We start from the raw sequence: 26,838 nt of genomic DNA, 5'->3' as shown, positions 1-26,838 counted from the left end.
CCTTGTTCTGTATTTTCCAAGTCTCCTGTAAACATGTTATCATATTTTCATAATTTAAATAAAAATATTAAAAAAATAAAAGCAAAAAAGGAGAAAAAAATTAATGGTTAATTAAACAAGGAAATATACCTCTCTTCCACCACCAAAAAAAAGAAAAAGAAAAGAAGAGCTGACTCGCTCATGAGGGACTAAAGAAGCTGGTGATTCGAAGTAGAAGCCAATGCTCATTTGTGATCCTAAAGATCATAGGGCCCTTAAGAATTATGCTAAATCTACTCTGCCTGTGCTCTACAAGTGGAACAACAAAGCCTAGATGACAGCACACCTGTTAACAACATGGTTTACTGAATATTTAAAACCCATTGCTGAGACCTACTACTCAGGAGAAAATTCCTTTCAAAATATTATTGCTCACTGACAATGCACTTGGTCACCGAAAAGCTCTGATGGAGATGTATAATGAGATTAATGTTGTTTTCATGCCTGTGGATATACTTTCCATTCTGCAGCCCATGGATCAAGGAGTAATCTTACCTTTCAAGTCTTATTATTTAAGAAATACCTTTTGTAAGGCTTTAGTGCCACAGATAGTTGATTCCTCTGATAGATCTGGGCAAAAGAAATTAAAAATCATTTGGGAAGGAGTCACCATTCTACATGCCATTAAGAACATTCATAATTCATGGGAAGAGGACAAAATATCAACACTAACACAAGTTAGGAAGAAGCTGACTTCAACCCTCATGAATGACTTTGAGGGGTTCAAGACTTCAGTGGAGGAAGTCACTGCAGACGTGGTGGACACAGCAAGAGAAACTAGAATTAGAAGCTGAGTTGAAGATGTGACTAAGTTGTTGCAATCTCATGATAAAAGCTGAACAGATGATGAGTTACTTCTAATGGAGGAGCAAAGAGAATAGTTTCTTGATGAAATCTGCTCCTGGTAAAGATCCTGTGAAGATTGTTGAGATGTCAACAAGAGTCAGAATATTTATAAACTTTGATAAAAAAGCAGTGGCAAGTTTGAGAAGATTGATTCCAATTTTGTAAGAAGTTCTTCTAATAAAATGCTATCAATCAGCACTGTATGTTACAGAGAATCCATTCATGAAACAGTGTCAAAACTGATGCAGCAAACTTCATTGTTCTTATTTTAAGAAAATGCCACAGCTACCCATACCTTCAATAACCACCACCCTCATCAGTAGGCAGTTATTCACAGGGAGGCAAAAAATATATATTATGACTTACTGAAGGCTCAGATGATGGTGAGAGTTTTCGAGCAATACAGTATTGTAAAACTGAGGTATGTACATTTTTTTAGACATAATGCTGTTTTTCTTGTTTAGTCGCTAAGTTGTGTCTGACTCTTTGCAACCCCATGGATTATATACAGCCTGCCAGGCTCCTCTGTCCTCCACTATCCCTGAGTTTGCTCAAATTCATGTCCATTGAGTTGGTGATACTCTCTAACCATCTCATCCCCTGCTGCCCCCTTCACATTTTGCCTTCAATCTTTCCCAGCATCAGGATCTTTTTCAATGAGTTGGTTCTACACATCAAGTGGCCAAAGTATTGGATAGAATGCTACTGCGTATTTACTGATGACAGTATAATATAAACATCTTTTTTAGGTACTAGGAAACCAAAAAGTTCATGTGACTCACTCGATTGCGGTATTTGCTTTACTTCAGTGGCGTGGAACTAAAACCACAGTATCACCAAGGTATGCCTACAGATGTCAAGATAAGAAATATATTACTAGAGACAAAGAAGGACGCTTCACAATGACAGAAACAAAGGTCAATAAAAACAGGAAGATAAAAGAACGTAAAAAGACACACTATGAAAACAGAAACCAAGAGAGAGCTGAAGTGATTATGCGAATATTGGAAAAAAATAGAAGTTATGTGAAAATTTATTACTAAATATAAGGAAGGATGGCCATAACAGTTCTAAACAAATACACATCTCATGACAGAGACCCAAAGCATAGGAAGTAAAAACTGACCGAACTAAAGAAAAATACACAATTCAACAAGAGAGTTGGAGACTTTCACTTTCAATAATAGCTAGAACTAGATAGAGGTCAACAAAAAAATTAGTACTACAAACCAAATATACCTAAAAGACATTTACAGAATCCTCCACTCCATAACAGCTGCAGGATATACATTCTTTTCAAGTCCACAGGAAACATTCTCCAGGATACAGTACATGTTAGGCTATAAAACAAGTCTCAGTCTATTTGGAGGGATTAAAATCATACAACATATGTTCTCTGACCACAATGGAATGAACTTAAAAATCAACAGCAGAAGGAAATCCAAAAATATGTGAAAATTAAATAATATATATAAAATGGACAAAGACATCCCAAGAAAAATAAAACTACAGCCCAATGATCCTAGGAATATAAACACAAAAATCCTTAATAATAAACTAGCAAACTGAATCATAAAAAGGATTGTAGACCAAGTATGCACACAAGGTTGGTTCAGCATACAATAGTAAATCAATACAATGTTGTGAACAGTCACAGAGTAAAGATAAAAAATCACAGTCATTTCAATAAATGCAGAAAAAATATTCACAAAATCCATCACCTTGTCATAACAGTAACAGAAAAAAAATCAACAAATAAATAAAATGGAATTTCTTCAACCTGATGAAAGGCATCTACAAAAACCCTACAATTAACATCATACTTAACTGTGAAAGGCTGAATGTTTTCCTCTAAAATCAGAAACAAGGATGCCTGTTCACCAGCTTTCATTCAACATTGTACTAGAGATTCTAGCCAGGGCAATTAGGCAAGACGAGAAATCAAAGGCATTCATTCAGATTGAAAAGGATGAAGTAAAACTATTTCTATTCACTCATTACATGATCTTGTAGGTAGAAAATTCTAAGGAATTTATGAAAAAATAAACCATTAGAACCAATAACTGAGTTCAGCAAGCTGCAGAATAAAACATCAATATCTAAAATTCAATTATATTTCTATACACTAATGAACAATCTTAAAATTAAGAAAACAATTCCATTTACAATAACATCAAAAAGAAATAAAATACTTACGAAGTACACTGAAGATTTATACACTGAAACCTACAGAACATTATGGAGAGAAACTAAATTAAATAAATGCAAAGACAGTCCATGTTCATGGACTGAAATTTAATACTGTTAAAAAAAAGGGCAATATTCCCCAAATTAGTCTACAGATTCAACTCAATCAGCATCAAAATTTCAGCTTATTTTGCAAAAACTTGACAGGCTAACTCTAAAACTCACATAGAAATGCAAAGAACCCTGTATAACCAAAATAATCTTGAAAAAGAATAGTTTGAGGATTCACACTTTCAACTTTCAGAACTTATTATAAAGCTACAGTAATCAAGACAATGTGGTACTGGCATAAAGATACACATACAGGGAATTCCCTGGAGGTCCAGTAGTTAGGACTCCATGCTTTCACTGCTGAAGGAGCAAGTTCAACCTCTGATTGGGAGCTAAGATCCTACAAGCCACGTGGCACAGCCAAAAATATAAAAAGGCACACATACAGAAAATGGAATCTAATTGAAATTCCATACACAAGCCCTTATATATGTGGCCAATTCTCCCTCAACAAGAGAGATAATACAATTTAATCTCTGACAAAGGCATAAAAGCAACTCAGCGGAGGAAGGTTAGCTTTTTTAACAAATCAAACTGAGACGACCGTTAAGACACAGGCAAACGAATAAGACTGAACCCCAATTTCACACCATATAAAAAATTAACTTTTTTTTTTCTAGAGTATCGGTTACATTTATTTATTTTTTCCCGTTTATTTTTATTAGTTTGAGGCTAATTACTTTACAATATTGTAGTGGTTTCTGCCATACATTGACATGAATCAGCCATGGATTTACATGTATTCCCCATCCCGATCCCCCCTCCCACCTCCCTCTCCACCCGATCCCTCTGGGTTTCCCAGTGCACCAGGCCCGAGCACTTGTCTCATGCATCCAACCTGGGCTGGTGATCTGTTTCACCCTTGATAATATACATGTTTCGATGCTGTTCTCTCAGAACATCCTACCCGCGCCTTCTCCCACAGAGTCCAAAAGTCTGTTCTGTACATCTGTGTCTCTTTTTCTGTTTTGCATATAGGGTTATCGCTACCATCTTTCTAAATTCCATATATGCGTTAGTATACTGTATTGGTCTTTATCTTTCTGGCTCACTTCACTCTGTATAATGGACTCCAGTTTTATCCATCTCATTAGAACGGATTCAAATGAATTCTTTTTAATGGCTGAGTAATATTCCATGGTATATATGTACCACAGCTTCCTTATCCATTCGTCTGCTGATGGGCATCTAGGTTGCTTCCATGTCCTGGCTATTATAAACAGTGCTGCGATGAACATTGGGGTGCACGTGTCTCTTTCAATTCTGGTTTCCTCGGTGTGTATGCCCAGAAGTGGGATTTGCTGGGTCATATGGCAGTTCTATTTCCAGTTTTTTAAGAAATCTCCACGCTGTTCTCCATAGCGGCTGTACTAGTTTGCATTCCCAACAGTGTAAGAGGGTTCCCTTTTCTCCACACCCTCTCCAGTATTTATTGCCTGTAGACTTTTGGATAGCAGCCATCCTGACTGGCATGTAATGGTATCTTATTGTGGCTTTGATTTGCATTTCTCTGATAATGAGTGATGCTGAGCATCTTTTCAAGTGTTTGTTAGCCATCTGTATGTCTTCTTTGGAGAAATGTCTGTTTAGTTCTTTGGCCCATTTTTTGATTGGGTCATTTATTTTTCTGGAATTGAGCTGCAGGAGTTGCTTGTATATTTTTGAGATTAATCCTTTATCTGTTGCTTCGTTTGCTATTATTTTCTCCCTTTCTGAAAGCTGTCTTTTCACCTTCTTTATAGTTTCCTTTGTTGTGCAAAAGTTTTTAAGTTTAATTAGGTCCCATTTGTGTACTTTTGCTTTTATTTCCAATATTCTGGGAGGTGGGTCATAGAGGATCCTGCTGTGATTTATGTTGGAGAGTGTTTTGCCTATGTTCTTCTCTAGGAGTTTTATTATAGTTTCTGGTCTTACATTTAGATGTTTAATCCATTTTGAGTTTAATTTTGTGTATGGTGTTAGAGAGTTTTCTAATTTCATTCTTTTACAAGTGGTTGACCAGTTTTCCCAGCACCACTTGTTAAAGAGGTTGTCTTTTTTCCACTGTATATCCTTGGCAAGCAGATTCTTTATCACTAGCGCCATCAACAAAATTAGATGTTTAAGGGAAACAGTATTATAAGCAGAAGGTTACAGAGCTTTCATATTTCAAAATGGTATTACTTTATTTTTCAAGTATAAAACTTTAACATTTTCAGCTTTTTTGACCATTTGAGGCAATGTCTTTTCTTTTTATTGTGACAGACCATCAATTTTATTTAAAATTGAAAGACATTTAAGTTTTGAAAATGCTTTACAGTATTTATGTAAATTTAGCATGTTAGGGATGCACAATTCTGTCACTAAGGCAGAAAAGAAATGAGCTCACAAAAAAATCGTGAATATCACTTTTAACCTGAAAAATTTCTACTAACACTGAATCTTGTGTATCTGGTCATCCAAGAAAAATAACAAATGAGTTAATGCCCCACATTATGATTCCTAAACTAGACATTTTAAGATTAGAACCAAAACAATTGCTGGAAACATAATTGAGGCTATTTCCTAAAGAAGTAATTTTACTTATGCCCATAAATATAAATTAACACAAGTGTAAACAAGATCTCTGTAACTCCCATGATATTTGATAATGTCATAAACACACTAGAAATTCATATAGTTGTGATTATAACTTCATTATTGGCAAATGATTCGGAATTACTGTTTATCTATAAATGGGCTTAGCACTTTTAATTACTGGAAATAGTTTTTCACAGAATTGATAAACGCTGTCTCTGTATAGTGTAAATCTACCTCCACAGAGGTAGAGATCTTTAGATTTAACATGTAGATTATCTTGACAAAAATATTTCTTTGCATGAAATCTTCTATATTTACAGTTAGACATGAGCATATATGTCACTATCCATATCTAGAAACTTGCCTGTTTGAAAAATGCAGATGAACAAACATAAACACTGTATAGGCACTAACTTAATTGAGGGCTGAGTACACAAAATGGTATAATTTACTCAGCCTTTGCAACTGGCCTTTAAAATATTACTGTATAAGCATTAAGATTAGTAACAGAATTTTAATATTTACTTAGAAAACCATCTTCAAGTTCAAAGAAATTAACAAACCTCTTGCTCTTAAACTCAATTTAAACCTTCTTTGTTTAAAGAAGTGGAACCTACTGGAGTAAATACTGCCTGTTGTTCAGAGATAAGCTCTGTTCTGGTCTAGCCACTAACCCAACAAATACAGAAAAAAAAACCACAAAAACTTCAGGGATAGAAGATTGCCAACAGTGCTTAAAGTTTATGCTAATACTAAATTTGATTACTTAACTATTTTGTTAGCCAACAATGTACTCAAAAGAACTTCCAAATGTTTGATTAATGTACAGAAAAATGAAGATGCCAAATTGATGCCAAATCATTTTTCCATGATTTTTAAAAATGCATTTGTCCATTACCTATAATAAACAATTAGCACCATATATGTCAAGTGCTTAAGGAAAAAAAGATGAAAACATGAACATTTGATTGTAAGTCACTAACTTACAACTTTCTAATGAAAGTTGGGACTTCAGGCTCATCAGTATTATTTCAAATTTTTCAAAGCAATTCAGAGATAGTTCTATGCAAATCTATTAATAATATGATCTGTTATTCCAGACTAGATGATTCCTAAAATACTGCTTACTGAAGAAAGAGATGATGGACAAGTGCAGGTAGTTCCCAAGTCACTAATATACTCAAGTCTATCGGCAAATTGCTTTCTTGAAATTCATTTTCATTCCATATTATAAGCAGTAGAGAATTTCCTAACTGTTCTACAAAAGTGGATATTTCTCATGGTCCCTTTCTTTCATAACTCTTGGTGTTGATTCAATACACAAAAACAAGGTTTTCATGAGAAGTTGTCTTTGAATTCAAAGACATATGGGCTTCCCTGGTGGCTCAGATGGTAAGGAATCTACCTGCAATGCAGGAGACCCGAGTCTGATCCCGGGGTCAGAAAGATCCCCCTGGAGTGGAGAACGGGTACTTACTCCAGTATTCTTGCCTGGAGAATCCCATGGACAGAGAAGCTTGGTGAGTTACCGTCTGTGTGGTCACAAAGAGTTGGATACTACTGAGCAACATATAGGATTTATCCTTTATCATTTAGATTTAAGGTCTGAGATTTATATATTGTTGATCTCAGGAACAAAAAAGTTGGTAGCTATAGTTAGACCTTCAGTTTTAACAGACAGCAGGAAGGAGTGAGATGGTAAAGGGAGATTTAGATATATGCAGAGAAAAATGAGTGAGAGGCAAAGGAGAATTAGCATGTCTTCTGACTACTTAGCTACTCTGTGTTAGGGATGGTGCCCAACCCCACGAGGCAACGAGGCAAAATCTGTCATTGTGCTCAATATCTGTCATGGGCAAAACTGAGGCTCAAATAAGACAAGTTACTCAAATCTATTTCTTATGGTCTCTTGCCTAATGCTAACAGTCACTCATGGATTCAGAATGGGATGAGAATTCAGATCAAGGTTTCTCCAAATCTCATGTTCTAGATTAAGCGCTCTGGAGGTATTCCAGTTCCTCCTAAAACTGGTAGGAGGGCTCAGTCCCTAAAAGCATCACTCCAGAATGGAGGTAAATTGTTATTAAAAAAACAACCAAACAAAAATTTTATATAATGTAGCCTAAGCTAAGAGTTGACAAGGTAAGAGAGAATTGATTCTTAACTGCTTTTCTTCCAAAGCACTCATATTTCTTATAAGGTCCACTAATATTCCTAAAGTTTTAGGTAAGAGGTTTTCTAGGATAAACAAGTACCTTTTATTCTTAAATTCTGTTGAAATTTCCTTTACTATATATTCCCATGACAGATCTAAATGTTGATTCTGTCACCACCATCTGCTTGCTGTGTGACCTTGAGTAAGCTTCTTAACCTCTCTATGTGCTGTAGTTTTCTCAACAGAAAGCAGAGAACAGTGCCTGCCTTGCAGGATTACTATGCAGATAGGAGAGCATCCTTGTAGAAGACCAACTACCACAAACAGGCACATCCTACCCAGTGGCCCAGACCGCTCTTCCAGCTTCAGATGAGTGTTTCTATATTCCTGTCAGACTCTTCAACTTCCACGAAGAACTCAGTGTTCTAATTTGAATATGTTTCTTCTCTGAAGAAACTATCCCTGGTCTCTGAAACTTAGTGTCATCTTCCCAACTAGTCAGTCCCCATACCACAGTGATTCTACCTCAGAAATTTCTCCTCAATAGTCCCTCCTGGCCGACCACCACCGTGGCTGAGACCCAGACTGCAGCCAACACTCATAAACAGGACTGCGTCCCTACCACTGCTCTAGCCCGACTCTTGTGTCCTCTTCAAAATGCCAGTGATCTTTCTTAACAAAACAAAAACTAAACTAAACCAGGAAAAGGGATCTGATCCCATCACTTGCTTGCTCTAAACCTCCTTTAGAACCCAGCTGCCTTAAGTACCTAGAAAGTAAAAGCAGGTCTCCAGCACTTGACTGGCATGCAAAGCTCTTCACCATCTGACCACAACCTACAAACAGAACCTCATCTGCTTCTCTGCTAAACCCTTCTGCTCTAACCACACTGAACTCCTAGGCCCCTGAGCACACAGAACTTGCCGTGATACCATGCTACCTCCATGCTCTTTCCTCTGCCTAGAGTGCTTTTTCTCCAACACAGTAAATTACTACTTTTATTTTGCTATAGACTGCATGTTTGTGTCACTTCAAAGTTCATATGCTGAAACTGAATCCCTGATGTGAAGGTATTTGGAGATGGGGTCTTTAGCAGGTGAGTCATGAGAGCTCTGTTCTTTTCAGAGAGACCAGAGAGCGCTCCCTTGGCCCTTTCACCATGTGAGGTTAAAGCAAGGAGACAGTTGTCCATGAATCTGGAAGCAGGTCCTCAACAGACACCAAAGCTGCTGGCACCTTGATCCTGGACTTCCCAACCCCCAGAACTATGAGAAATTAATTTCTGTTGTTTACAAGCCATCCATTCTATGGTATTTTAATATAGTACCCTGAATAGACTAAAACAGTCTTTACAATCAGTTCAAGTATCATTTCTCTAATAAATTTTTCAAGATTCCTCCAGACTAAGGTATTCTGTCTTCTGTTTTTATACTGAATTCCCATTCAGTACTATCTAGAAGCTGTGAATACATCAATGAATAAGACAAACACATCCTGCCTTTGAAGCTTTGAGATAACACTACCTATCAGAAAAGACAATCACATAAGGGATTATAATTTCTTATAAGGAGCATGCTATAATAACAAGAGTATTATGAAAGCACATTCGAAGGGGAACCTGGTTTGGTTAACATCTGGAATTTCATGGGACTCATGAGACTGAAATAGGAGGATGTTCAATATCTAACTCTGCCAACTACAAGCTTGTGTTAAATCTACTTTGTGGAGAAAGGATCAAGCACAAGGATCAAACTGATGTCACAGAGCGCTGTTGGACTAACTCTCCTGGTCCAATGACAAGAGAACTCCCCTTTTCTTAGTGGTGAAGGTTGAGGGGAACAGGCCAGGTAGAAGGAAACGCATGTGTATAGGCTGGGAGTCACAAAAGAACTTGGCATGTTTTAAGGCTAACTTTTTAAAATGGATCCTTTAAGAGTAAATCAACACACACTACGTTTTATTTCTGTATTCATCAAAGTATATAATTAATGCAAGTGTCATGTTTTTAAGAGTATTAATATCCTTTCAAACTATCATTCAAAATATTTTTATTTCAAACCTACAAGTGTATAATATTTCCCAGTGGATATTTATGATAATCACTGTATTCGATACACATAGAACAAAAAGGCAGTTTTAAGAAAATAAAAGATAATACAAATTAAGCATACGTTATTCCAATAAATTTATATACTAACTATCAAGCTTACTGTAAAATATCAGTACCCATGTACAACTGTGGACACTCAGGCAGGGGATCACTAATCCTTGTCAGGTTTACAAAGATGCTAAGTAGACAGATGGAACAGCCCCTTCACAAATGACAGCGCTTCTTCAATCTTCCTCTCCTCAACCCTCACCACCTTTTATAAACTTATCAACAGCTGCTGACATTAGAAAGTGCTGAATGAGAAAGCAAGGTAGACAAGGTAAACATCTTCAAGGGGGAAAAAATGAATCAAATGTCAACTTTTTGCCCCCTAACTGAAACTAGTATCTAACAAAGGAAATGGTGGTAATGAAGATACAGCAAGCTTATGAGGAAGGATATACTAAAGATGAGTTACAAGTAAAAGACTTCCTCATGTCAGAAAGACAGTTTGGTCAAGTATACAAAATGCTTCTTGAGAAGCAGAAGGCTAGTTCCCTTCCTGACTTTGCTAATGATCTGAGTCAAGGTCCTTACCCCTAAACTGACGAGATGTAACATCACAAAATCCCGATGGTCTCTTCCAGCTTTGAAACAAATCTTCAACCTTAATCTTTACATTTACAACTTTTAACATTTTTACTGGGACAGAGAGAGGAGAGGACAGAAAATATTCTCAGTTCTACAGATAATTGCTCTGTTTTACGAAGTGTATCTTGCCAAGTATTCTTGATATTTCTCTACCGTGTTAAAATTACTGTGAACTGGGTGAATCCAAGGTAACTCAGCATGGATTGTGATATTTGATCCCTCTTAACAAATACTTGGAACTTCTTTACCACAGACATGCTTTATACTCCAACCATAAAAACCCCAAAGTAATGAAAAACAAACAGGATTTGCTTGTTATTCTCTACAGATGTCAGTATGTCATCACACATCTCATGAACCAATTGTTTTTTACGGTACAAGTTTTATATATTACACATACATTTTTTTGCCTGGTATAACTGAGAATACTGATTGCTTAACAGACAATGGCTATTTTCCCAAAACCAAATATGATATACAAACTAGTGAAACATAGGATGATCTGTTGCTACTGTTGTTTATATGTTTCATTTAAAAACATTTCAAATGAAGCAGAAGGAAATCTTACAAAATGAAAAGTACTAACATTTTAAAAGTATTATAGTATTTTAGTAAACAAAAAACACTCCAACATAAAACTAAACACCCCCTCACACACAAACATTGATAATAAACTAAGGATTCCTAATGTCATTAATAACAGACAAGTTTTTCATTTAGCTTTAAAAACAATCTTTTTCGGGGGCTATTATCAACAGTTATAAGAGAGTTTTAGCCTTACAAAAGGCCAGTTTCTAAAGCAATTTCTCTTTCCTGGGGGAAAAAATGCACAAATATGATTTTAGGACAAAACATAATGACATTTAGGTGAAATAATTAACACCATTCTTAAAAGAGGTACTAGTTGAGAGAATCATTAAACTAATATTAAACATGCAACAAGTAAATAAACAGAAATTCTGTACATTCCATGGCACTAAAAGGAAGATCACTTGAAAAAACAGTATCACTTGGTTTCCTGGCAATGGATACTACTATAGATCAAATTACATCACAAAAAAATTCTTGAGGCACTACTCAAATGCTTTAGAGAGATCTAATCTTTTCATACTTAACCCACAACTCTTCAAGGCCTTAATTTTCTGAATTATAACATTATAATTTATTGGACACAGAGCAAAGGAAACCCATCAGCCTTGAAACTGTAACAGAGAAGGGACTCTGTGATTGGTTCACTCCTATATTCCCAACATCTACTCAGTGCCTAGCATACATTTAATGCTCAATAAAAACAAACTGAATGAAGGTAGATTTAAGTGTTTTATTGAATGGACTATTACCTGTCTTGCTGCTCTGACATTTTGGGTATAATGCCTGTTATTATCATTGGAATTTGATTTCTATCTTTATTTAATGTAAATAAGAGAACTCTTGTAAGAACTCTCTACTTTTTTCCAGTATTTTAAGAAAAATTCCAGAAACAGCAGTCTTGCCCTCTTAGAAATAAGTAAGTAGACGTGAAAGAGTACATTAAGGTGAACAAATGACCGGAAAGAGTCGTGAGTGGACTGTTTCTTGAAAACAGCTGCTGCTGCTAAGTCACGTCAGTCGTGTCTTCTTGAAAACAGCAGATGGGACTAAGTCTGGAGCCCACCAAGAGCCCAAAAATCATGAGTAGCAGTGCTCAGTTCAGTTCAGTTACTTAGTCCTGTCTGACTTTTTGCAACCCCACGGACCGCAGACCAGGCCTCCCTGTAGCAGTACTACAAGTCTGGGAAATCACAGGTGACAAGGGAAGGCCTTGTTGGCCAGGTATGCATCTCTATTCCATCCCTTTGGCAAAGCAAAGCTAAACAAAAAAATCTATGCTTTAAAAACAGCTGTTTCCAAGACAGAGTTATAGATCTCAGAGAGTCTCTAAAGGCTGGCAGGTTAATCTAAAGCTGAGTCCAAACATACCTGAGTCATAGATAACAAAGTCCTAAAATGAGTCAACAAGGCAAAATGCTCGCAAGATATTAGGTGAGGGATGGGGGGAACATGAAGAAAAGGAGAAAGGCAGGAAAAGCAACTAAACAGAAGCTCCATTAAAGCTCAAACTGTGACTCAAATTCGAAAAGTCCTGCTGAACCACATCTTCTGAGCCAGTTTTCTTATAGCTAGAATTAGGACCTATCTAGTAAGTACATAATCAAATATGAAATTTAGATTTTAAAAAAAAGTTATACTGTTCCTGTTTTTCAGTTACATAAAACACAAAACCTTCCTATATTTAACTTTCCTCAGTTGCAAAGTTTTAAAACAATTTTAGAATCTAGGCAAAATTTTCCTAAGAATCATGAAATACTTTAACCAATTTTTAAAGCTATTTTCATTTTTAATGGACACCAGAGTTTGGTTTGTCTTCATTTAATAGAGTTTATATACCTTTAAAAAACTTAATCTTTTTTTAATTCAGTAAAACAGAAGAGAATTACCTGTGTACCCTATCACCCAAAAATAACAGCCATTAGTGTTTAGCACCAGTTTATTTAGAAAACCAAGTGCGTATGTTTACACATGCTATTTTCTGAAAGGCCTCATAGCTTTTAACTTCTCAAAGAGATTAAAGAATGAAAATTAACCACAGATTTAGTGTAAGATTCCCATTTCATGGATGAGAAAACTGAGGCTCAGAGAGGCAAACTGACTTGCCCAATAAACTTATAGTTTAGCAATCAACAAAACCCTGAAGAGAAATGTACTATCTCCCAAATTCCTGGTTTAATATTCTTTCAAATGCCATTTGATTTTTTATTTCCCTTCAGGTATTCCTTCTCCATTCATTTAGTTCTTTACCCAGTCAAACACTGTGAGCCAGGGGTCTGAGGGACACAGAGATAAAAAGAAAGAATACTGCTCCTCAAGTCCAGTGGGAATACAGATACATACATGTAAATACACCTCTTTGTTAGCTAAAATATGATCATTTCTTTACTTGGTGTACCTACAAAATGCCATTGGGAGTATGTGGCCATGTGAGACAAGCGTGCCTTGAAGAGAAACGGCATTTAAGGTAATCTCGAAGAATAAATCCATGTTAGCCAGAGAGATGCTTATTGAGGTTTGGGGCTGAGAGTGAGGGAACAGATGGTCCCTGAACTGCAAGGGAGAACATGGCACTGGAAGGCAGGAGGCATGATGGGATGGATAAGTATGGAGATCTTGAAAGAAAGGGGTTCATTTTACCTACAGGAATTAAGGAACCACCAAACATTTTTAAGCAAGGTTATCTCATAACTAAAATTTATATTTTACAAAGATCATTCTGGTACCCATGAGTGGCACAGAGAAACAGTAAGAAAGGGACATGAACAAAACCAGAGCAGTAACAGAGGGGGCAGGAGAGATATTTACGGTTAGAGTTAACAGGCTACTTGATAAGAAGACAAAGTTAGGAGTCTTAAATAAATTAAATAATTGACATATGGTGTTGCCATTGGCAGTATGGAATGCCTTCATATTTTTTAGGATCTGTATTTTAAATCGCTATAACTTAAATTGCTACTAAAATGCTACACGGTAGGCTTCTAATGGTAAGTTGCAGAAAGCAATTCAATTTTCAACCAAAACTGCCAATATGAGTGAGGAATGGAAAGAAGGGAGAAAAAAAGCCTAAAAATTTTGATCTGTTTATGAAAGCTAGATTCTAAAAGAAGACAAAGTAGAAATTGAAAAGCAGTGGCAACAGCGACTAACTAATCTTTCTGGAAAAGATTTTAACTTCAGAAACCATTTTGGAAGCCTGCTGATAAAGAATGTATTATATTTACTTTTTAAATAAAATATTTCTAACATAAACATCTTAAACTTAAGTGAAAGTATATCAAATGCTGTCAACTGAATTTCATAATGCACATAACTAAAACAACTTAAGATACTACAAGAAAGCAAACTATACGGGAACTTAAGAAGTGAGAAGACTTTGGTGGGCACTGAAAGATATTACTTATTTCCAAGAAGAAAAATAAAATCTTCAACTTAGCCCCAGAAAAAGATTCCACCTTCATGGCTAAAGTATTTCAATTTTGGTAAAGATTATCAACATGAAACGCCAACTTAGTTGTGTTAGCTCTTTACTTCAGAACAAATAAAAATACACCAAATCTAATGTCACCTACTACTAATATGAGCTTAAGAAAAAATTTTTACAACTCATTTGTGACTGAAAAATATTTCAATACTGAATAATAAAAATTCCTATTATAATAATGAGAATGAGAAATACAAACTTAAAAAAGAAACTAAAACTCCCTGGAAGGAAGGTGAGAAAAAACATCTACTCTTGAAAGTGAAGTACAACTTTCTTAGCAATGCCTCCACAATGCAAAAGTCTCAGGCTGATACGTCCCTTGTATCTCAATTTTCCAGGTACCTGAATGCTTACTTCCTTATATGCCCAACTTTCTTCTTATTTTCTTATTTTTTAAATCAAAACCGTGGTAAAATGTATTACACATCCCTGAACTTTCTTAAACAGAACAGACGGTAACCTTTTCTGGAGTGCGGCATGAGTAAAAACAGCCTCTCGGGGGCCATCAGCACACAGAGCTGTTGTACCTCACTCCATACACTCTGCTTTGCCTTCAGTTTCCTTCCCCTCCTTTATCCCTGAGCTACGTGTCACTTCTCACTGCTGTGTTTGCCTCCAGCAGCTCATCACCTCATGTCTGGACTACTGTAAGACACTTCTAACTTGACAGAAAACCTAATATTAAAGCTGATTTGAACTATGTTTTTTAAAAAAAGACAAAACAGCTAGGACTTCCCTGGTGGCTCAGTGGTAGAGAATCCACCTGCCAAGGCAGGAGACACAGGTTTGACCTCTGATCCGGGAGGATCCCACATGCCCAAGCGTCACAACTTACTGAGTCTGTGCTCTAGAGCCCGTGAACCCTGACCTCACGCGACTCAGCTACTGAAGCCCTCATTCTCCAGAGCCCGAGCAACACAGCAAGAGAAGCCACCGCGTGAGAAGCCAGTGAACTGCAACTTTAGAGCAGCCCCCCAACTCGCCGCAACCAGAGAAAAGCATGAGCAGCAACAAAGACCCAGAACAGTCAAAAATAAAAGCAATTAAATAAATAAAACAAAAACAAACTAAAACACAAACAAGTGAAGTGCATGGTCTTGAGTGCATGCGGAATATGAGGGTGTTTTGAAATGGTTTAATCTTATATATTTTACTTCTCATTTCTCTTTGGTATTTCAAATAAGAAAAACTTCTGGGAAAACTGAACTCCACAGACAAGAAAATTATTACTGAACCAAATCTTCCTAAATATAATGATTCTTATTAAAAGCAACAATTTTTCATCTTTGCACTCAAATTCAAATAAAATCCATGTTATATGCTTTTTGAGCAGTAAGAACGCAGCTGTGGAATACCCTGATGTCTGCTATTTAGGTTATATTATGGTTGAAATTCCTTCCTCATATTATTAAAATGTTTACTTTTCTAATGTTGTTACTGGTTTCAAATTTTAAGCTAACAGGGTTATTATGTTGCATAAAGCTATCCCTACCTACTATGATTTTACATTCATTCTAATAGCAAATGGTCAGGTAATTACAAGTCAGATGAACTCATATGCCTAGTTCGCATATGAGACACATATATGCTAGATTACAAAGAAATTCTTATTTCAAAATTAATCTTTCAGAGTCCCTATTTTTCATGTACTTTCAACTGAATTTTGGAATTCTTTTTTCCCTTTTTTTGGCCCTGCCCCGTGGTATGCAGAATCTTAGTTCCCAATCCAGGGATGGAACTGCTTACTGCCCCCTGTATTGGGGGCACAGAGTCTTAACCACTGGATTGCCAAGGAGGTCCTGGGAATTATTTTATTTTTTAACTCTAAAACTTATAAACAGATTCCACATTCTCTAATTTAACAAGTCACAGTAGATCAGAAACTGTAAATCATATATTCAAATCACAAATAACTAAAATTTATTTATAAGATATTTACTCCACATTCAAATGAGCTAGGACTGTGTATTTTAGAGGAAAAAAAGGACATGAGTTTTAATATAAACCTTAGTATATTATGTAATATATAATGTATAATTTTAATTCATGTGTAACTACCTGCTTAATACCAAAAGAAAAAAAAAGAGGCAAAAATAAGTTAAGTAGTTACAAATTAATGTGATTTTTACGTGATTTATATATATTCTAGCAGGACCAACTTTGGGGATCTTTAACAAAAAAGCAATGAAATCATGCAAATACTTCTGACAAAATATTTCCAGAAGACTCCACAATTAAACAGGAACAAAACAAGGAGTTCACAATATTAGTGAGATCACAGCATTAAATGTCACTTCTAGGAATAAGAATTAACATGAAACATGACACTAAGGTCTTTCTAACTGTTAAAACTCTACTTCCAAAAAAAATTCCATTTTAGTATTTTCTAAAGAAAAAACAAGGAAACTTAGTAACAAGTAAGGTATATTGCACAAGTGTTAAATTTTAAAAGGTGCTTAAAAGGGTTCCTGGTTCTAAGTTCTAACTCTCTGGATAGGATCACAGTTCTTAAAAGGACCAACTCTGTCCCAGCTCTAGGAGGGCAGAACCAGGGGGCATGCCCTGAATAGTGGTCAGTGGGGCTGATATTAACCATAAAAGAAACACTGAAGAATCCTAACAGTGGGGGTGTTAAACATCTGGATAAATTATTTGGAGCAGCTGTGAGATCTCACTCTCTTTAATAATAGAACAGACTCCTACCTACTGTGGAAAGGCTGTGAAGTAATGCTATTCAAAATCAAAACTGGTGAACTTTTCAAAACCCCATCCAGACCAAGACACTGAGAATTAATATCCAGACCAAGACACCGAGAATTAATACACTTCTACACCCAGCACAACTTTTTGCAAAGCAGTACCTTTACGTCACTGGAAGATTATCTAAAAAAGTGGCTTTCTGTGCAGTGTTATGCATTCTACTAGATATCTGAGTCTTTTCTATCTGCATTCTCCTTGGTGCTACTGAACTAGAAGTTAACTGCTTTTACTTTCCAAATTTTAATTTTTAAACCAAATCCTAATTATAGCACGAGCCCAAATTAGTAAACTGATTTACCTAACTGCATGACCTTGGGAAATCACTTCTTGTAAAACTAGAGGCTTGCACTAAGATCCACCAGAATGCAACCTCCACATTCTGTTCCCAGTCCTGGAACCTGGAAGGATTAAATGCTTACCAAATGAGAGGACTGTTCCTGTTACCAAATGACAAACACAAAATAAATGCAATCATTTTTTTCTTTTTTAACAACTGGATTTTGATCTGCATATTCCCAAACATTTTTAAGAGGACAGTGAAACTGAAATTTCCTATTAGGCCAATACAAATGTATATAATTTCAGACAAGGACCTCATTTTAAAGAAATAAAACAAGTAGATTATGCAAGAGCTGACAAGCTTCACCTTGTTTATTACACTTTCTTTTCTCCAACCTTTTACTGTGCCCTGTCCCTTTTTCATTTGAAAGGCAGGCAGTTGGTAGGGAGAGAGTGTACTGCACTTGCAGTGAGTGGGCCTGGATCCTAGTCCCATCTCTTTCATGAACTGACTCTGTGGGGACATGTCACTTCCCCTTTGGGGCTTGCCCACTTGCATATGTAAAACCAAGGAGACAAACTAAGCATTAATTTCTGAAGTCTTCTTTACAAAGGTATGATTCTCCCTTCATTCTATCCATTATCCTATTCCCAACGCCTTGATTCAGCCCTTGCAATCCACATCTTTCCTAGCTTGTACAGGAACCTCAAATTTGTCTCTTTCCCTCTTTATTTTTCCTTTTTATCTTAAAATGAATTCAATCTTAAACCATGAGTTGAGCAGAATGAAAAACAGACTCTCTTTGAAGTCAGAGAGACCAGTTTCAAATTCAGATTTTGCCACTAGCTAAGCATAGCTCTAAAATAGTGATGTTACTAACTACCTCACTGGAGATTAAGTACAATGGATAAAGCACCTAACAGTACCTGACACTGTATAGATGTTCAACAATGATCAGTGCTTCTCCCTATTTCCCAAGATCAAATGCCTCAGGTTCTCATTGTCGACAAGGATGACCAACAAGCTGCACAAGCGGCATGCAGGTAGATTTGTAAAACTACAGAGGCAACAACTGGATTAAATATTCTCACCAGGTTCCCATGTGCCTGTATCCTTGTCAGTCTTCTGGGTAAAGCATGCTCAAGTCACCAGTAGCACCCCCCACCTTCTACTCTGTGACCTTGCAAAATTAAACGGTAGAGTGAAATCCACAAGTTAAGAAGAAATGAAAACTTGACATGGGTCTTCAAAAAGTCATAGATTCTCCAGATTTTATATGAAAGCAAACTCCTCAGCCTGTCATTCATGTGAAGGAAGCCAGTTTCAATTCTTAGTGTTTAAATGTTCGGCGGGGCAGCTAACATTAGTATTTAAACATACATTAGTACAGTTAATGTTAAAGTACCACCAAGCATTATAATTTATTTTGATTTTGCAATTCCAGGAAATTAAAAGGCGTGATAAAAGAAAAGAGCAAATTTTTTCACAAAATGAGGATACGCTGAACTTTGAAGAACTATACAAGCAGCTTCAGAAAAAGCAGTGGCTTTCTTTTTTATTTCAAAACTGGGTCAAAACTAAAAGGAACAAGAAAAGTGATGGGGGTTTGCAAACAGAAGCTCATTTCTTAAAGTGATTTAAGTACAGTTATTTAATTACATGGGACCTTTCCCCCAAAGTAGGAATAATTACAACCTTTACTTCCATACACTAGTCAATGATACAGCTGAGTTACTGGGTAACAGAGGGCAATCAATCAAGTGTGTGGAAGTCTGGAAACCAAAGAGATCTTGTGAAGAAATGTAGTTTTTTGAAGTGCCACTTTCTTTCCCAAGCTACTTCAGACCAAGCAAAAGCCCATGCTGCCAAATCATGTGACTAAAAAGACAGAATATTATTTATGAAAAAATTCTTTCAGGAGGCTTAGCTTCATTAAGAATTATCCAAATTCACATCTCTGCTTAAAAACCTAAACCACTAGAGTAAGCCAACCTGCTCTACTGGACCTTTGAAATGTACTATGCAGCAAATCGAACCAAAACCCCTATCATGAGCTGTCATCTTTCTGCAAAGGAATTATTCACCAACACTGCTGCTTCTGGTTGATCCTTTTTTAAAAAAATGAGAGGTAAAGTCTGTTTTCTCCCTCATGTTCTTTGCTCACATCTCAAACTAAACAGAAGGAATCGTTTCCACCGAGACTTGAGATCTCTGATCAAAGCCATTCACCTAGATGGCCCTTTCTCCTTAACAGACTCCTCCAGTCCCTTTACTTCCCACCCTGTCCCTGTCCCTCTGCAGAGCACCCTCAATGCTACAACCCCTTTCTCCAGTCTAGCTTTCCCTCCTTACTGACTTAATCGATTACCAGTATCCAGACCTGGTCCCGGCTTCATCCTCCAACTCCAGTCCCATCAGTGCCGAGCCCCTCCTCAGCTCTGACCCCCGTTATGGCCTCTTATCTCTAACCTTTCTCAGTCTAATAATCCCCATGTCTTTAATACCTGATTTTATCGATGACGCCCCTACCCACATCTCATGTCAATTATTGTCACTCCTGGCCTCTGCCCAGTCCCTCTTCATTTTAGACCCCGACCAATCTCCTCCTTTTTCTGGTCCTTGGTTAAAACCCAAATCCCATCGTAACCTCAAGTCCTCCTCTGATCCCAGCAAAGGCCTTTACTCTGGCTGGCCCATCCCACTTTTTCTCTGACTCTGAAGCTGGTGCCTTCCCCCACGCCTTCACTGAAACCCTGGGCCACAAAATCTCGGGTCCTCGCCTAGTCTACTAGTACCCCATTTCTGACCGCCCGATAACACGCGCCATCCCCCATCACACACTCCAGGCCACTACGTCTATCTTCCCCCATCTCGGGGATGCAAGCTTTGAACCCTCCTCCCCATCCCCTTCCCGGGCCTGCCCGGTTGGTGACCTCAGCTCAAACCCCGAGAGACCCCTCCCCAGCCCGCCGCGCAGCCCTGCCCCGCATCCCCAACTCAATTTCATCAGCCCTCACCCAATCACTCCCCACCTGACCGCAGCCCGGTGACCTCCGCCCTGACAAGCCCGGTGCTCCATCTGCCCTTTCTCCGTGCCTCCCCTGCCCCACACGCCCTCCGCACTTCAAGCCCAGTGGGGTGTGTCCCCTCCCCGCGGAACTCCAGCCCGCTGGCCTCTCCCTCGGGGGTCACGGGCCGCCCCTCCTCACCTCGGCGTCCACCACCTCGTGGTACGCGGGCGGGGGGTCGAACCCGCCGCTGCCTCCGGTGCTCCCGCCGCGGGAGGGGCCGTCGCCGCCGCCGCCGCCGTCGCCTCGCGAGCCCCCGCCGGGCCCGGGGCTGGGGCCGCCCCCGCTGTCCATAGGCTCGTAGCCGCCGTAGTCGAGGCCCGGCCGCTCGTTGGTGAGCAGCGCCACGGCTTCGTTGATGTCGTTCTTGGCCAGGCGCAGGGCCTTGCGGATGGTGGCGGGGTCCGAGAAGCCCATGCACAGCAGCGTGGTCATGTGCTGCTCCTCCTCCGATTCCATGGCTCCGGCCTCCGGGCCCCGCCGGCCGGCGAGCAGCGAAGCTGCGGGTCCGGGGCCTGGCGGGCCCAGCGGCGCTGCGTATGCGCCGTCCCCGCGCCCGGGCGGGCCCTTGCGCTCCTGGGCTGCGCGCTCCGCGGCCGCCGGGCCAGGTTGGGCGCGGGCGTGGGCACCGCGAGCCGAGCTACGGCAGTGGGGCGCTCAGGAGCGGCGGCGGCCCGGCCCAGCCCTGCGCGCCGCCATGTTGGCCTCCTCCTCCGCCTCCGCCTCCTCCGGCCCGCGGGGCCGCGCCTCCGCTCCCGGAAGCCGCACGAGCCGCCGCGGGGCCCGCAGGTCACGGGTGAGGGTTGGGGGCTGATTTTTCTTTCTTTCTTTCGTTTCTTCTTCTTCTTCTTTTTTTTTAAAACAGAGACAATAAGGGAGGGGCCGCGCCGCGCAGCGTCTAGGTCGAAAGGACCGCCATGAGGCCCAGGCGGAGGCGATGGAGGGTTCGCCGCCGCCGCCGCTGCCGCCGCCCGCCCATTCCTCCAGCAACAGGTTCCCCCGGGAGCGGGAGGGGCGGGAGTGAAGTACAGCTCGCGGCGGAACGTCCCCGGGCCGGCGATCCTGGCCTGCGCTGATGGCAGTTCCCTCCGAACCTGCCCGGAGTTCCCGGCGGACTCCCGCTCCCGGACTCGCTCGCCCCGGCGCGGCCCGGAACGCACTCCATCCTAAACGCAGTGCGCTTGGCCGCTGCTGTAACCCACCCCCAACCCGGTCTGACAGGGACCGCGGTCCTCGAGGAAATCCTTCAGCCACGCTGCCTGACATACCCTTCAGCGCCCACTTAAATTCATGCCCCACACCGGCCAAATCGACCCACTAGGGCTGAAATGCACCATACTCTTGACCTAAATCCTTCCAACTTTGGCTGAAATCACTCTCAACTGGTTTAAGTGAATTCCCAGCCTTCGTTGAGTTTGCCTTCCATCCTTGACTGACCACCACCTACCTACCCCCGGCTAACCTGAGTGGACTCCAGCAAACACATGCCAGAGTCCCCAGAGAGTCTGAAACATATTTTTACAACCGCAACTCTAAATCCCAGTGCTTTCTGTGAAAACCTCCAAAAACTCCAGACTGCATCACCTCCTTCAGCCTCTGACTCATCCCAGCACCTTGGACCTCTGTTCCCCTCCTGATACACACCCACCCACGTTTTACTGCATTCTTTGGCTCAGGATTCCGGCTATGTTTCTGCCTTTTGAGGGGGGACTGCGCCCCCTCTTTTCTATACCCGTTGCGGGAGGCGACCGCACCCCTGTTGATTTCCACCTTTGAGCATTCCCCTTCCCCTGCAGAGACTGCTTGCTTTGCTTTCTCTTTCCACTTTTAGCATTGTTACCCAGGGGGCATATCTTTAGGCCACTGACTTTACCATCTAAGCCCTGGTCCTTGCTGTTTCCCCGCTTCAATTTCCTTTAATTCATGCTTCTCCTAAGTTATTTCCCTACCCTCTCCCAAGATCCTGATACTTTCCCCCTATCTCACTGCATGCTAAATTAATCCATCTGCTAATACCCTGACCCTGGTTTCTTCCTGAACCATGAAGTCCATCATCTGTCTAACCTTTCTCATTCTATCAAATCCTTCCTGTTGCCAACCCAGGCACTTACTAAAATCCCCATTTACTCCAAATCTTAAATTAGGGGTGGTACCCAGAAATTTTCTCTGCGTTCTATTAGTATCCTTTTCCCTGGACCATGAGCCTTACTTGCTGTCTACATTTTTAAACACCAGCAAATTGATTTACAGGGTGAATTTGTCCTTGTTGGTTAACATGTAAATAAAGTAACTGTGTTTCTTGTACTGTTTAAAGACTAGATTATAGACCAAAGACTAGGACTAACATGCAAAGGAAGTAAAATTTTCTAAATGTGTTAATGAAACTAGCAAAACTCCTCTCTTCTGTTTCTGAACAACAACAAAAAAGAACTTGCTAAGCAAGAATGCCTATAATTGGATCAGATCATAACGTGTATATTGAAATAAAATGTTATTAAGTGTTATTAACATCTAGGTATTCAATGACATTTTAGATATTTATCTGTGGTATATGAAGAACAAAAGTAATCTAAATCAGCCTAATCAACCTGTCATAGAGTACCTGCCAAAGGTATTTGATTTTTGCAACAAATATATACTTAGTATTTGTCAGGTGCTAGGTACTGTTCTTGGCACTGGTGATGTGGCTCTAAACAGAGTAGATAAAATGTGATGATGGCAAGGGGATCATATTCAATTTTGCCCTATGTTTAAAGAGTTAAATCAATGACCAAATTAAGAAATAAGTTATAAAGGAAGAGAAAGTAGCAGGTAAAGAAAAAAATTGTTTGCCACTGAAATTCAAAATAGAGCTCAAGAGGTAATGAGACAGAGCGCATTCAGATGGCACATAAAAAGACTCATCAACAGTGGCAGGTTCATAGAACATGACAGAGGAAGCTGTGCTGAACTGAGAAGAGGAAGCAGAGAAAAAGTCTGTGATAAAAACTGGAAAGGAGCCACAGAAGGCTACGAGAAACAAGGAAGGCCATTTTTGAACCGGATTTTGGAGTGAGTGAAAAGCCAGAGTGTCATTTGAGGATGCTAGTAGTATAATCACACTTTTTTTGCATGTAAGAAAGCAAGTGAAAACATTAAACTCTGTTGAATTAGGATAGGAGGATATGATATGAATATTCATACCTTCACTTACATTTTTATTTTTATTGCAGTAATATCTTGAAAATGTTAAAGGACCCTCCAAGATAAATATTTAATTCACATTTATCCTTATTTAGAAACTTTTAGAAGAAAAATAAATAGCTTGGTCTGGAAGAGAAGTATAATGGACTGTCTTGAAGATAAACTATGAGGGGTTTCTTGTAATAATAATTAATTTTAAAAAAAGTTATTGAATGTCAGTTTTGAGCCAGGCTGAGGACTTAGGGAGACAAATGTGAGCAAAATACACAGTTTCTGCCTGTTTAGAACTTTAAAGGCTTTACAGAGAGACAAACAGTAATCATAAAGTGTGATAGGTGCTTTGATTGGAGAATTTCATATTGAGATTTGACAATGAACAACAAAATTCTATAAAGCAATTATCCTTCAATAAAAAAATTTAAAAAGTCAGTGGGGACTTTCCAGGTGGCTCAGTGGTAAAGAATCCTCCTGCCAATGCAGGCAACATAGGAGATGAGGGTTCGATCTCTGGGTCGGGAAGATCCCCTGGAGTAGAAAATGGCAACCCACTCCAGTATCCTTGCTTGGAGAATTCCATGGACAGAGGAATTTGGTGGGCTGCAGTCCATGGGGTTGAAGAGAGTTGCAAATGATTGAGCACACATACATGCATGAGAAAAAGTCAGTGGAAAGTGGCTGGAGTGTAGAGGTCTAGAGAGGTAGCAGTGAGAAAGGAATCTAGAACAAGTGTAAACAGACACCAGATCTGAGAGGGCCACCTAAACTGTGACAAGGAATTTGAACTTTATTCTGAGGGAGTAGGAAGTCACTGAAACATTTACGTAGAGGAGAGAGGTGATGGATGCTATTTAAAAATTTAAGATCAACCTAACTGCAGTGTAGAGAATGGTGTAGAAGAGAGGAAGAGTGAAGATGGTGGTTTTATTTAGGAGACAAGACCATTTAGCCTTCCTAGGTAACCTTTGAAATGAAAAGGTAGAGTTTTTTTTAGTCAATCTATGATACTTATCTTTTTGTTCTTGGTTGTGTCGAGGGGTGGTGTTCTTTGTACTTGTTTTCAGTGGAGTTTGTAGGGATTCTTGAATATGTGGCTTGAGATCTTTCATAGCTTGGAAAATTCTTGGCTATTGTTTCTTTATATTACTTCTGTTTCATTCTCTCTCTTCTGGGACTTCAGTTAAATAAATATGAGGCTCTTTTCATTGAATCATATCCGTCTCCTCTGCTTGTTTCTGTATTTTTTATTCTTTTAACTCTGTGCTTGAGTCTAGATTTTTTTTCTGTCCTTTTCTCTAGTTCACAAATTCTCTCTTCAGCTACACACCTAGACAATGTATTCAAAAGCAGAGACATCAATTTGCTGACAAAGGTCCATATAGGCAACACTATGGTTTTTCCAGCAGTCATGTACGGATATGAGAGTTGGACCATAAAGAAGGCTGAGCACCAAAGAATTGATGCTTTCGAATTGTGGTGCCTGGAGGAAGACTCTTGAGAGTCTCTTGGACAGCAAGGAGATCAAACCAGTCAATTCTAAAGGAAATCAACCCTGAATATTCATTGGAAGGACTGATGCTGAAGCTCCAATACTTTGACCACTTGATGCAAAGAGCCAACTCATTGAAAAAGAATCTGATGCTGGGAAAGATTGAAGGCAAAAGAAGGGGCGGCAGAGGATGAGATGGTTAGATAGCATCAGGGACTCAATAAACATGAATTTGAGCAAACTCTGGGAGATGGTGGAGGACAGAGGAGCCTGGCATGCTACAGTCCATGGGGTGGCAGAGTTGGACATGAATTTGTGACAGAACAACAATGATAACAAAGAAACTGTACCCGTTAGCTGCTCTTATTATATCTCCTTACTCTCCCCAGGACTTCCCTGGTGGCTTAGATGGTAAAGCATCTGCCTACAATACGGGAGACCCAGGCTTGATCGCTGGATCGGGAAGATCCCCTGGAGAAGGAAATGGCAACCCACTCCAGTACTCTTGCCTGGAAAATCCCATGGACGGAGGAGCCTGTTATGCTACAGTACATGGGGTCGCAGAGTTGGATACAATGGAGCGACTACACTCACTTTATTCTCCTCAGTGCTGAGCAAATACAAATTGACTTTCATTCTCTATAGATTTCACCTATTCTATAAAATTCATGTAAGTGGAATCTTACAATATGTGGTTTTTTGGTCTGGCTTCTTTTACTTAGTTTAGTGTTTTCAAGCTTTATCTGTATTTATAGCATGCATTAGTACTTTGTTCCTTTTATGGCTGAGTAATATTTCATTATATGGATATATGACATTTTGTTTATCCCTTTATGATGAATATTTGAGTTGTTTCTACTGTTAGGGTATTATGAATAATGTTTCTATAACCACCTATGTGAAAGTTTTTGTGTGGTCAGATGTTTTCATTTCTCTTGGGTGTATGCCTAAGAGCAGAATTTCTGGGTCAAATGTTAACTTTGTGTTTAACTTTTTAAGGAATTGCCAAATTGTTTCCAAAATAGCCTAACCAATTTATAGTCTCACCAGCAGTACATGAGAGTTTGGTTCTCCACATTTTCTCTACTAGTTATTATAATCTGACTGTTTGATTATAGCCATCCTAGTGGGCATGAAGTGTTATCTTATGGTTTCAATTTGCTTTTGCCTGATGACTAATTATGCTGAGCATTTGTTCATGGGCTTATTAGGCATTTGTATATCTTCTTTGGAGAAAGGTCTATTCCAAGTCCTTTGTTCCTTTTTGAATTGGATTATCTTTATTATTAAGTTGCAAGAGTTCTTTTATATTCTAGATCTAAATCCTTTACCAGCCGTATGATTTGTAAGTA

General features: G+C 39.1%; 1 protein-coding gene across 3 annotated transcripts in view; it reads right to left on the bottom strand.

The window, feature by feature from the left end:
- USP24 (ubiquitin specific peptidase 24) overlaps positions 1–21,412 on the bottom strand; it is a 136,342-nt gene extending 114,930 nt beyond the window's left edge. For all 3 annotated transcript variants that reach the window (XM_043461184.1, XM_043461186.1, XM_043461185.1), the window contains exon 1: positions 20,959–21,412. In XM_043461184.1, the coding sequence (XP_043317119.1) occupies positions 20,959–21,276 (318 nt within the window). In that variant the 5' untranslated portion in view covers positions 21,277–21,412. The remainder of the gene's footprint in view (positions 1–20,958) is intronic.
- Positions 21,413–26,838: the final 5,426 nt, after the last annotated feature.

This window comes from Cervus canadensis, chromosome 2 (assembly GCF_019320065.1).
Source record: "Cervus canadensis isolate Bull #8, Minnesota chromosome 2, ASM1932006v1, whole genome shotgun sequence".
Lineage (NCBI taxonomy): Eukaryota > Metazoa > Chordata > Mammalia > Artiodactyla > Cervidae > Cervus > Cervus canadensis.
Note: the sequence above shows the minus strand (reverse complement) of the source record. Positions and strands in the feature narration are given on the sequence as shown.